This window comes from Ziziphus jujuba, chromosome 5 (genome assembly GCF_031755915.1).
Source record: "Ziziphus jujuba cultivar Dongzao chromosome 5, ASM3175591v1".
NCBI classification, from domain to species: Eukaryota; Viridiplantae; Streptophyta; class Magnoliopsida; order Rosales; family Rhamnaceae; genus Ziziphus; species Ziziphus jujuba.
Window position 1 is genome coordinate 26808785 of NC_083383.1, and position 13732 is coordinate 26822516.

General features: G+C 27.8%; 1 protein-coding gene and 1 long non-coding RNA gene across 3 annotated transcripts; one reads left to right on the top strand and one right to left on the bottom strand.

Annotated features, from left to right (window-relative positions):
• Positions 1-2486: 2486 nt before the first annotated feature.
• Positions 2487-3428, bottom strand: LOC107420531 (uncharacterized). The gene has a single exon (XM_016029523.4). It carries the CDS (start codon positions 3326-3328, stop codon positions 2597-2599), a length of 732 nt encoding a protein of 243 aa, XP_015885009.3. The 5' UTR covers positions 3329-3428; the 3' UTR covers positions 2487-2596.
• A 6798-nt stretch (positions 3429-10226) lies between these two features.
• Positions 10227-12385, top strand: LOC107420532 (uncharacterized). 2 transcript variants are annotated; one of them, XR_007241327.2, is made up of 2 exons: positions 10227-10530; positions 11624-12385. It is a non-coding gene; the product is annotated as an uncharacterized LOC107420532 (long non-coding RNA). The 2 variants fall into 2 exon arrangements; XR_009638867.1 differs by having other exon boundaries at positions 11969-12385.
• Positions 12386-13732: the final 1347 nt, after the last annotated feature.

Sequence of the window (13732 nt, forward strand, 5' to 3'; positions counted from 1 at the left end):
AGTTTTTTATTTTTTATTTTTTTTTTGGATGATTTTTTATTTTTTTTTAATATCTTTTTTGGTTGGTATCACATAAGATAGAAAGAGAGAGAGAAAAACCACAGGCTAAGTAAAAACAGATGCGCTTGAGAGCAAAATGGATAAAGAAACATAAAGCAGGACAATTTTTTTTATTTTTTTATTTTTGGTTCCATTTCAACCAAAAATTAAAAAAAAATAAAAAAAATGACAAAACAATCACCAAAACAGTGACCCAATGTGGGTGATCAACCTCATTAAGCTCTCTTCCTTGATTCTACAAAAAACAAAAAGTTCTCCACTCTCTCTATACTTCTACTTCTTCTTCTTTGCTTCACTGCTGGAATTTCGACAAATGATACCACTATCCGCTGTGAACCTTCTCTACCGAACCACAGCTCACCCAGCAATCCCTTTGATCCATCCTCTCACAGCACAACCCATCGGCCCTTACCTATTCTATGGACACCAAGTGGCTGATCAGCTAGCACCTTGTCTCCCTCACCATAAAGACTCATGTGAATCCAGATGGTAGAATTTTTTTTTTTTTTTTTTTGAATATCTAGGTTGGATATTATTTGTGAATTTTTTGTCATTTATATTTTTATGGAATTATATAGAGGCGTTTTTGTATTGTAAAAACAACTTCTCTAATCTCAAAGTAATATTTTATGAGAACATTTTCATGTTTGACATAGAGCACTTTATATATAGTATAGAATTTGATACTATATAAATTTAAACGTTATAAATATACAATCAATATAAATTATTAAATGGTATAAATATATAATTAATATCAAATTATTTTACTATGATAATGTATATAAAAATTATTTATAATTATTAATTAATTAAATATTTTATAATTTATTTTTTTGAAATAATTGAGTTTTTAAAAAAATTATTTTTAAAAAATTTCAAAATGTCTAAAGATTTTCCAAAAGTAGATAGTCATCTTAATACCCCCTCGCCCCAATAAATAAATAAATTAACATCTTAACAGGGTTCCCTCCCAATTAAATTAACTTGACTAACAAGATGTTTAAACAAATTAATTGGAGATGATTTTTTTGAATGATTGTTTATTTTATTAATATAGCAAAAAAGAATTTTTATGATAAAAAAAATTATTGAAGATACTCTAATTTATCATGATTTGTTTTATCATATTCTAGAATAACATGTTTTAGTAGGGTTTACACACACACGCACACATACACACACACACATATATTAGTAATTTTATAGTCTAATACTACCTTATAGGCTAAAGACATAGACTATATAATTATATAACTAGAGCTTTGATACCATTTGTAGCAGTTTAACCTAATTAAATATATAACAAAAAAATAATAATAAAACTTACTAAAAAGATTATAGTTATATATACTATTAGGACACAGGCAGATGCAAAATTTTTTAATCAAGTTGACTCTTTTTTTTTTCTTTTTTTTTTCTTTTTTTCCTATATGTGGGATGGTTACGAAAAGCATCTCTGTATTTATTTTACGTCGTTTGTCTCTTCTTTTACTTTTTTCTAAACTTTGTCATATTGAATTATAACATAAATATAAAATTGAATATGATAAATTATTCCAATTATTTTTTGTTATAAATAAATTTGTATAAATTATTTTATTTAGTAGTCAATATGACCATCGCACTCTCCTCTCGTAAAGAAACAGAAAAATAATTAAATTTTCATTTCGAAGTTTGTGAGAAAATATTAGTTAGCAGGTATGGGGATGCCCACAAATAATGAATAAATTGAAATAATACCTACCAATCAGCGATGGGAATCTCTTATATGCATAAATAGATTAAAAGGAAAACATGTTAGCTCAACAACCTTCTCATAACCCCCTTCGAATACACAACCAATTAATTTAATTTGTGAAATCCCTATCTACATTAATTTATCAGAAGGAAAAATATACCCTACAAATTTGGTTTTTTCAAAAATTATAAATCCAGATCTAATTACTAATTAAACTCAAAATTATTAAATAATTAATATTCCTAAATATAAAAAACAAATTAAAAATTAAAAAATTAGCTGTCGGTTTCCGGTGTGAGGTCCAATAGCTTGCTCCCACACATGGGAGTTCATGTAAAATTCACTCATACATCACATGAATTACAGCAAACATGATCATATATTATAATGAAATAATTTTTTGGTAGTATAATATAGGATCATAGATTAATTAATTAATGCATAAATAATACGATCCAAATTAAGCTGTACTACTGCAAATTCATTCAAACTAACAAATATTGCAGGCCAGCACTGCTAGCTCCCTCGTTTTTTTTTTTTTTTTTTTGGGTGTGTGTATAAACATATTACATTAAATTATAGATCTATGATTTTCTCCTCAAATGCAGCTGAAAATTCAGAACCCCTCCCCAAAAAAAAAAAAAGAAAATTAATAATAAATATAAAAATAAAAACACAAAGGATCGGAAATAAAAATTACAATCAGAAATACCCTTTTATAACAACAGGAACACAAATTAAGCCAGATTGTCCATCACTTACAAATGAAAAAGAGCAATTAAATTAAGAATAAACTCAACGGGAACGCGAATTGATCAGATCATAAGAGCTTCTACTGGACCTTGGAAGGTAAATGATTGATTCAGAAACAGTACAAGTTCTCTTGCAATTAGTATAGAGGTTTACAAACCCAAACCTGTCACTTAAGCTCCTTGTAACTTTCCCACCATTATTCCAAAACCTTGCATTTGAATACTCTTGATCATCATCTTCGTCATTCTTGGAACACTGAACAAGTGCAGCAAAAAATGGATCTCTTTGAATTAAAGGTTGCTTTGTACTATGATGATGCTTCTTATTGTTGTTGTTGTTGTTGTTCTTTACCCAAATGTCTTCAAAGGTGGACTTTTTGGTTGTTGAAGTTGGAGTTGTTGGAGGAGGCAGTGGAAGAAGCTGCTTCAATGTAGAAGAAGAAGATGTTGATGATGATGATGATGATGATGAGCAAGAATCCTTCTTCTTGGAATTTTGTTTCTTGGGGATTCCAGGAAAATGTTCCCAAGAAAATGGCACCCCGGAAAACCGAACAGGAGAGTCAATATTATGATCATTGATATCCGAGGAAGATGATCCTAAAGAGGAAGAACATGAGGAAAACGATGATGATGATGATGAAGAGAAAGATGGGGTTCTGCGAGAATTAGAAGGGTTTTTCATGGAGGGATAGTTCATGGAATTGTCACATTGATATTCTTTATGCAGAATTTTGGAAGAGAAATTTAGAGGCGTTGGTGATGAGGAATCCATGTGTGACTTATGATGATTAACTGGAGAGACTTAGCTAGAGTCTAGAGAAGACACTAGTACTCTTTTGGAACCTTTTGATCCGTTTTATTGTATTTTTAATTCTTATATATATATATATATATATATTATCGAGAGAGAGAGAGAGAGAGAGAGAGAGCTGTAATGTTGCTCCTTATCATTATGTTTGGAAGAAAGGAAAGTAAAAAAAAAAAAAAAAGATATTATTAATACAAACGAAATGACCCCATGGCATAATGGCATTGATGAGAAAGAAGGAGGGGGACTGAATAGGACAAATGGGGACACAAAGAGGGAAATAAATGGTGGTGGCGGTGGTGAGAAAATTATGTTTTCTAGAGGGTAATATTGGAAACTTAGTTTGGGTTGGGAAGCATCACATGGAGAGGTTATACATATACACGTATATGTATATGTGTACATATATGAGATAAATAGCAATAGGTTGACATGAATTATATCATTGACTGATAGCTAAGCCTCTTTATGATTCTTATATTTGTGGTTAGGGGCCCAGACTTTGAAGCATTAAACTAGGATTCCCGTCAGCATCTATCTATTATCTTCTTAATTTGGAGCATACATTGAGTTTTCACAAAATAATGAATTTGTATGTATATTTAGATTGTTAGGTTAAACAATCCTTTGCGGTTTTGTAATATGTCCAATTAATTGAACCAATTGAAGTTTTGATTAATTGAAACCCATTTGTTTATTGATAGAAAATGACAAATATATAACAGCCAAATTGCTGTCAAGCTGATTTATTTGATGGTTTAAGACTTTAGTTTTAATTTTTGAATAGATTAGGTTGAAATTTAAAAATTTATTAATATAACCGAAACATAGATAAATTAATTAGGAATAAATAATACCAAATATAAATCAATCAAATAATAATATTTTATTATTTGGCAAACATTTTAGTAGATTTCTTAGCCTCTAATACTATTGTAACTATATTGAATTAAGTTATCTTTAAAGTTATTTTTTTGGATCTAGGATTTTGATGAGGAAAAAGGAAAAAAAGAAAAAAAAAATGCAATGGATTTTGGTTTCTTGTGTTTTGTTAAAAACAAAAGAGCTAGGGAAAAACATTTAAGGAGAAAAATAAACACTTAATTGACATTTTCCCTTTATTTTGGTGAGGAAAGTTGGAATCCACAAAAGAAAATAAGTCGAAGTTTTTGATTTCTTACTCTCACTCTACCCTTTTTCCTTTCCAATATCCTCCATTTCTTTGCTCTCACTCCAAAATCTATAACCACTCTTGATGAAAATCCTCACTTTTGATCAAGATTTGGAGAAAGGAATGAATTTCGACAACCTCCATTGAAGAATTTTGAAAGATACGTTTGGCGATGAGAGTAAAAGAGTAATAGTTTTTTCGAAAAAGAAGAGGGTTAACTATCATTTACAAAAATCAAAGATTGTTGTGTTTGATTGTTTACTTTATTTTCTTTAAGTCTGCGGGTATGAATAGCTTAGTGTGGTTAAAGCTAATACAATAATATCCATTTTCTTTTGGTTCAATTTTTCGAAACAGCACAAGAAAAATTTTCACTTTTTCTGTTGTATTTTTTAATTCTCTCCTTTTTCCTTAAAATTTTTCCCCCTTCTTGTCTTAATTCCAAAGGATTTCCTAATAATGCTTTTACTTTTTATTGAGTAATGTTATGGTAATAAAAAGTCTACCAACATGTAGATGTGGTAAGCTAATGTATTATTATCCTATTAATTGAAAAAATAAAAATAATATTAAAGGTACCAATTCATCAATCTATCAAGAATACTGTCAATATTTTGTTGGCTACCATATAGCTATAAATAAGTGAATATTTTTAAATATAAGTGTAATTAAAAACAAATCAATAAAATATTGATATATGACATTTGATATAGATCTTGATAGATTTATTTGATATCTCTAACATAATTCCAAATTAATGTAACTTAAAAGAAATGCTAAAGGTACTAATTAGTTTACCAACATATTTACCAAAATTATTTGATACCTCTAATATGATTCCAAAATTAATGGAACTTAAAAGTAATGCAAAATGTATAAAAACTAATCTACCAACATATTTACAAAATGATGTAACAACACGATGTATTTTTATTTTATTGGTTGAAAATTTAATATAACTTATTTATAGATAATTGAACCTTTAAGGTATTTAAACACCATCTAATATACCAATAAATTTATAAAAAAAAAAATATACATATCACTATTTAATTAGTTTAAATTTAATGATATTTAATTTAATCAATATGTTAATATAAACTAAAAATGTGTTGGTAAACTAAATGGTGCACGTAGTATTATTCATAAGACAAAAGTATAATGACACTTCAAGACTAATTGGTAAATCTAGCATTTTTCATAGATTAATTATAAGTAAATAAATTTTTAAAGTAATAAATATAATTAAATATAAACCAATAAAATAACAATACCTCATCGTGTTAATAAACTTCTGGCTCTTCTAGCATTATTCTTTTTCATTATATATTATTTCCTAAATGAAACAATTTTGTAACATGAAAGCCCTTGTTAAAAAAAAAAAAAAAGTTGAAACCCTTGATTTAAAAATATTTTATATAAAAATTATTCATCACAAATTATCAAAATTAAAATGTGCACCCAGATTAATTTTTTTTCAACTAATAAAGAAGAATTAAACTAAAAAAATAAAATAATTAAGAATAATTTGTTTTATACAAATTTTTTTTTTTCTCAATACTTTAATAGAAGAATTGAATATTAGTGGTCTCCACAAAGAAAATCGCCTCACCGACCTCGACAAAAATGACCAAAAAAATGAAAGACGTCTATAATTTAACATTTAACACAAACCAATAAATTTTGCCCATGACCCCTAACAAGAATCTTCTTTCCGATCAACTAGCTGCTAACTTTATATATGTCACATTTCATTAATTGTTTCACCATGTAAGATAATTTAATATGTAATTGATGTTAGAGAGCAATTGATTTTTCTTCTTTATTATGAAAAAAGCATTTGGGATTATTATTAACCTATTTATGATTTATAATATTGGGAAGTTGTTGATGTTCACAATTCATATTTGAAAAATTTATTATTTTCTTTTCAGGTTATTAATTGATTTCATAAATATAATATGAATAGTACACCAAGAGGCAACAGCTCAGTCTCTCCAACTGCATAAACTTTAGTTAGATTGATCATAATTAAGCTAATCACCTGTTTAATTATTCCTTGAACATGAATAATTTTCGAAGAATTTGTTCTATTTTCAAAACATGAAAAATTAATATAACTCTCGAAAATAGTTCATAATTTCATGACATTTCTAACATTCAACTAGTCTCTTCAATTTCCTGATTAATGAATTAATTTGTCAACTTTGTATATTTGGTGTGCAATTGAAGGTATATCCAGTTTAATTTCTCTAATTTTGTTGATTTCAAAAAAGAAAAATTCTCTAATTTTTTTTTTTTAAAAAGTAAATCAACCAAAAAATATATTTCGAATTCTCCAAAAGAACAAAAATGGTGATTAAAGATATATTATATTTAATTCTTACAGGTTTTCAGTTTAATCAACTTAATTTCTTACCTATAGTTGTTAAGTTTGGAAAAATATTTTCAAAATAAGAAAAAAATATATATAAAAGTTTATAATTTAAATTTTTTTTTTTCTGTTCTTTTCCGGCCTTTATAGAATTCAACCTCTAAAACTTGATATAAATACTTTAATATATGGACTTTTTGTCTTTTTATTCTTGAAAAATAATAAGAACTGATCTCTGATGAGTGGTATTCCATGAGACTCGCACAAAATACACATAATGATATCATGGAGTTGGAAATCCCGAACAAATGAGTATTAATGAAATAAAATCATTCTTGTCCTGCTCTATGTATGAATTTTGGACCTTCTTTATTTATTAATAGTAGATTGTTTAACATGTATTTTAAATTTAAGTAAATTTATTTAGGATTCATTTTGTGATTTTAGTATTTTTACTATCCTCATAAAAATTTTCAAATTTAATTTTAAATCTTATAAACAAAATCTTTAAATTTCAATTTTCTTGTAACACCATTCATTTTTTAGATAAACTTTTAAGCTGTCTATTAAATTTTTTCAATAAAATTATGCATAAATGGGTGGACATGCAGCAAAAACAGGAAGTAAAGGAAGATTATTCAATAGTTGTTCAAAGAGTGATATACGCAAAATATATAGCTGTTAGTATATACTTTTCTCCATCATTTCAAGTTCTAATTAATATAACTATACAATAAATTCCTTTACTTTTATCTTCTTCTTCTTTTTTTTTTAATTAATTTTTGCAATATCTGTACTTTTTGAATGCAAACAAGAAATTAAAGCAACTCATTACCAATATTAATTAACAAATATAGAAGTTAATCGATTACCAAATATTTGGCAACATGATCTCCCACTTTCTTTCACAACTTTAACCCTCTTTCATTCATTAGTCTTCACACACGAATGCAGTTGGCGCCTAATTATGATTGTCCATGTATCCATGTACAAGCTTCCTTTTGATTGTCTTATCTTAATTATCAATTTATGGTTAAATTATTCTATAGGGATGGATTTAGCGTATCAGCTATAAGCCCATCCAATCAAAAATTAATTATTTATTAAAATTTTTAACACATCATGTTTGATACATCCACATGATCAAATCTAAAATTCAAAGCTTTACTAACAAGTCAATTTGCTCAATTAATATTAATTTATTAACATATTAAATTTCCTCATATAGAATTTTCACCTTAAAAAAATATTTTTTTAACAAAGAATACTATATTTAAACCTAAACATTTTGCAATCAAATAAAAAAGAAAAGAAAAAGACATTAATAAAGAAACAATCACGTTAGCATCAAACCAAAAGAGAAAAGCAAATATATATATATATATATATTATATTGTGTGTGTGCAGTATATATATATATATATATATATTGTATAATACCTGAAAGTTTTGCATGATATATAGTACCTTTAATATATACATCATATGGTTAAGGAGTCACTGAAGAAAGATGATATAGTTAAGGATTTTATGAAGATGACTTCTTATATGGTTCTTGTGTCATAACTCACATCATTCAAATTAATAATGACACACTATCTAAATATTTTAATTTTTTAAAAGCAAAACCTTGATAGCGAAATAACAATCCATAAATTTTGTGTAAAATCCATTGACGAGTAGCTTTCGTAGTTGATCAATTTTTTTTTTTTTTTTAAGTTGATTAAAATTTTATTCCTTTATGGCGACTGATATGACTAAACTCTTTCCATAAGTTATTCATGAAATCCACATGATATTAAAATTCAACACTATATAAAAAAATGTGTGTATATATATATATATATATATATATATAAAGCGATATATATTTGATAAAAAACAAATTATAAATATTGTCTATCTTTAAAATGTTACATCTAACAATGCGTATATAATGGTTTTTAAGATTCGTAACTTCTCATAATTTGTCATTGCTTATGCATAAATAATGGATTCTTGAAGTTTGAATTACTTATAATTTAATTTTTCATATTTTAAAAATTACAATTAATTCCTATAAATTAAAAGTGAAGATGATATTAATATGTAAATGAAATAATATAAAATGGAAAAATGATATCTTTTGAAATCTGAATGAATGTTGATAACAGTTTTGAATTTAGGAAATCAAATTGTATTTAAGTTAAATTTCATAGAAGGTAGCTTTTAAGAAATTTGTCAAAGATTTGTTGGAAAATTACAAATTACATTACCTCCCCCAACTTTCTTATTTATGTCAATTTGCCTCCTATAATTTGTTAAAAAAAATTTGGCATCAATATCTCCAATAATTTTAACATTTTTGTATTTTACTGTATAGAATATCAAATTAGCATCAACATTTTTTTAAATTTGCAAATGATGCAATATCAATCCAAAATTCACATGTTAACCTTTTAGCTCTTAAAATATATGTCACTACATGCAAGAAGATTTATTTTCCCTGAAAAAATGGATAATCAAAATGTAAATTTTATTCTTACTTATATAGCAGTTGAAGAGTAACAATGTGAAAGCTTTAGACAGATATTGCACCGCTCGAAAACTTTTAGGGTTATTTATGCTAATTCCATATTACTGGAGTAAACTACAAAAATATTGAAACTATAGAAAACATTCTTATTAAAAACATTCTTAATTTAATTAAATAAGTTGTAATGGATGATAACTTTAAACAAACTATAATGGTTTGCCAACAAAATTTAAACAAACTTCTTCTATATATATATAATGTATGATTCAAAAGAAATAAAATCCAGAATGAGAAGAAAGAAAAAGAAAATCAGCAAAAGTGATCTCAACAGTAATATTCCATGACCTGGAATCAAAATTTTATGTTTTAAGGCCACAATTGCAAGGCTGGTCGGATCAGTTTAGTAATGTGGGATCCCAGACATAAATACATTATTGGAAAATTAACAATTCTTTATTTTTTTTTTTATCCGTTGCATTATATATAATATATTTGTTCATTTAATATCTTTTATTATTGCAAAAGAATCCCTTTACAATTTTATTTTTCTATATCTTGTCCCTCCCCTCCTTCCGTTAGTCAAATGCAAATTGCACTTGGTCAACCAGAATAATTGTTTTAAAACGGACAAAACTAGTGTGATCTTATAATTCAATTGGTCACTAAAATATTTGTCATTCTTTTACCTTCTCTCATTTTGTAATAATTATAAAATAGAAAAACATGTGGTCTTTTTAAACAGTTTTAAATTGAAACTTTAAAAAAAAAAAAATGCAAAAAAAAAAATGGAGAGAAATTTGGCTTAGCCAATTCATGAGCCAAATTCACCCAATTTTATTTTTTTCAAAAAAGTTTTTGAACATTAAATCGGTTTTTTATTTTATTTTTAAAAATTAGTACAAATGAATCTTTTTTTTTTTTGCTATATATATATATATATATATTTTTTTTTTTTGAGATTGTGGCATGTTTGGATTAGAGGACAACGTTTTTATCATGGTCCCTGCCACATAAGATTGCGATGGAAGCCCTGCTCTTTGCCAAATCCCAAACGGCAAGAAGACAGCTGTCCGACCACCGGTCCACCGGAGCCTATCAATTCTCCGGTTTGTCTTCCAACTTTATTCTTTTGAGTTTGTTCTTCACATAGAAGTGAGATTTTAGATTGGGATTTTGAATGCTGGATGGGGAATTTTTAGAGTTTAGGGTTTTCAGATTTTTTTTGAAAATGGGAATGTATTAGGGGTTTGAACCATAAAATTTGTGCAATTTTTCTGTTTCTGCTGCATTGATGCATTGATGGGTTTGTAATTTTTGTGCAAAGTTTTCTTTTTGATATCTCTTTTATTATTATCTCCGAAAACCCCATTTCAGACCTCCACTCACGGCTTCTTCATAACAAATTTTTTTTTTAATTTTTTTTAATTTTTTTTGTTTTTTTATTTCTGTGTCTTCTTTGTTCTATACAAGAAATGTTATGTTCTTCTCCTTCCTATAATATGAGGCCCCCCTTTTCTTCAACTTAATTTCTATTTCTACTCCCCATCTGTATTTTAGATTCTCCCTTTTTCTTTTTTTCTTTTTTTGTGGGTATTGAAATCTTATCCGCAGAACTACTTTCTTCTTGTAGAATTTGTACTGTTATTCTTATAGTTTGATGGGTTTTTCCGTAAATTGTGTAGCAGAATTGTCAATAATTATTACTCGTATATGAAACTGTATAAAACACTTATTGCTATGAAAAAGAAAGGATAAAAATATATTTCATTTGATCAGTTCAATCGAATTTTTTCATAAAACATATATGTATAAGCTGGTTTCTTTTGGTTTCAAACATATGTGAAAACTAAAAGTAGTTGAGGATTTTGCTTAGACGTTGTATATAGCCATATAGTTTGAGTTTGAATTCCCGCAATGAGTTCACATGAAAAATCATCAGTGTATTGATTTCATTTTATATGCTTAACTGGCAAGTTGAGCTTGAAATAAGAAGTCATTTGTTTCTCATTATTAAAACGGATTTTAAAGGTTTGCCATATTGGGGTTAAGAGTATTAAGGTTTCATTGAGAAATACATGCTTTTTAATAATGATCCAATTTGGTGTGGAGCAATGAATTGATTACCTTTTTGATGTGAATTGACAAAATTATCTAAACTTATCTGATCTGCCGTTACTCTGGTGTCTCACATGCCTGCAGTTGTGAGAATATCTTTTAACTCAAAGCCTTCATGGGTTTATCCTCCTCCCTGCTGGCCTGATCTGCTCTCTTTGCTTGTCTAGTATATATTCAAAAATAAGCTCTTTTCTTTTATACTTCCTCGATTAAGATTTCATTCATCTCTATTCAATGTAGAGATTTTGAAGATTGGCATTTTTCAGAATCAGGAAGGGCGTGTGAAAAATAATATTAGTATCAATCATTAACATGCATTCTTCGAAGCAAATTATGTATCTGTTTCTTTCCCTCTCCATCAGTCACAGGATATATGTTCTTTACCAGGCTGACCTATATGTTTACCTGAATTTTACTGCTTTTCTACAGAATATAAAATCAATCTCATCCTATTGATTCTGGCTTACATTATTACCACAGAGGCAATTTTTGGATAACTCAAAAAGTTGCTGTAAGAATGAATACGAATGTATAAAGTGGGTTTCCTGCATGTACGTCTGCAATATGAAACAGATACTTGGATTATGATGTTGATAGTGCAGCGATCAACCAAGGAGAAGTTAAAAGTAGCTTTCTTTTTGAAGTTTAGCATAGTGGATTATAACCCTTAGCTTATGACCTTCAACTATTATTAGTAAAACATAATAAAATAGTACAGAGTAGTTCCTTTCAAGGAGTACATTGTGTATTACTAGCCAGTCTCATGACAGATATTGAGTGACAACGCTACTGTATAGCATCTTTGTTGTAGGTCATGCATCTCTAGATCCAATCATTGTCTTTCTATGCAAGTTTTATGTCTCATTTTTGTTTTTTGTCATAAAACAATTTTACTGACATTCTTTTATCTATATTTTTCCATAAAAACTTGATACATTTGACACAATATGTCAAAGCCTTGCTTTAGATGGCACATATACTAGATTCTGTATCAAACATGTAAGGGGTTGGTTGGTGCATTGAAGAGCATCATAGAAGGCCAATCTTTTATGTTTTCTTCATGGGGGAAGCTGTGACAAATCTGCTGTCTTAGAAGCCTCCAAGCCTGTCGTTAGTTGCTTTTACCTGATCTGTATTTTCTATGATTCAATGCCTGCATGTTTTGTTCTCTATTTTCTGACAGTTAACTGTTGTGCATGTAGATACAAGAATACTCAGAACTTAGGTTAGAATGTTAAAGAGATCTGTAGCCACAGCTTTTACTGGAATGTGAAATAGGTTTTAGTGTTCCATAATGTGAATTTTCAACGAAAACTGGATGATTGAATGTTATTTCCTTGCATCCATCGCCATTTACAGAATAAAGGTACATTAATGATCTTGCACTCTTGTTAGCATTGATTTGAGTTAGTTGAACACCTTCACTTTGTGCCCTTTGAAATTCAAGTTGGAACCGATATATTTTGTTGTGTTCTGAGCAGATAATTGGTAATTGATGTTTTTGAGTACTGATAGACATAATTTGGATCTATGAAAATAATTGTTTGACAAAGAAAACAAGTGGGGTTATCTTTTATTTGTTGCAAATTGCAATCCATTTTCATTATACAGACTAAAAATTTCATACCATGTTGATTATCAGTTTTTCAATCTTTTGCTTATGCAATTGCATTTGATTAATGTATATAAATCATTCCAGAACCGCACAAGATGATATACAAATGAAGCCCACAAATTTTTGAATGAAAAACTGATTTTTTTTTTTTTTTTTTTTTAAATGTAAAACTGATCTAACATCAAGAAAATATATGTAGTTAAAAAAATCCAAGCTCATTGTTCACGACGGCAGGGTTGAAAGAATGAGAATTTGGGTTTTTCTTCAAAGTCTCCAACACATGAGAGGTGTGTTATGAGAGAAGAGAGGCAAAACGATTGTTTCCTGAACAATAGTTCTGAATTTTAATTCTCATGTCCCAATATAAAAATAAAATAAAAAGTATATGAGTGATGTGGAGAGGAAGAGAGAAGGGATGGATACCAAGCCCATTTGTAGAAATGTTTGAAGAAGTATTTGGGGAGGTGGATGAGATAGAAGTGTTTGAAGATTCCATAATTAGAAGTTCTTCCCTACTCATCAATCCTTATACTTTTGCCAAAACAACCAGAATTCATGGTATTACCTGTATTCTTTCA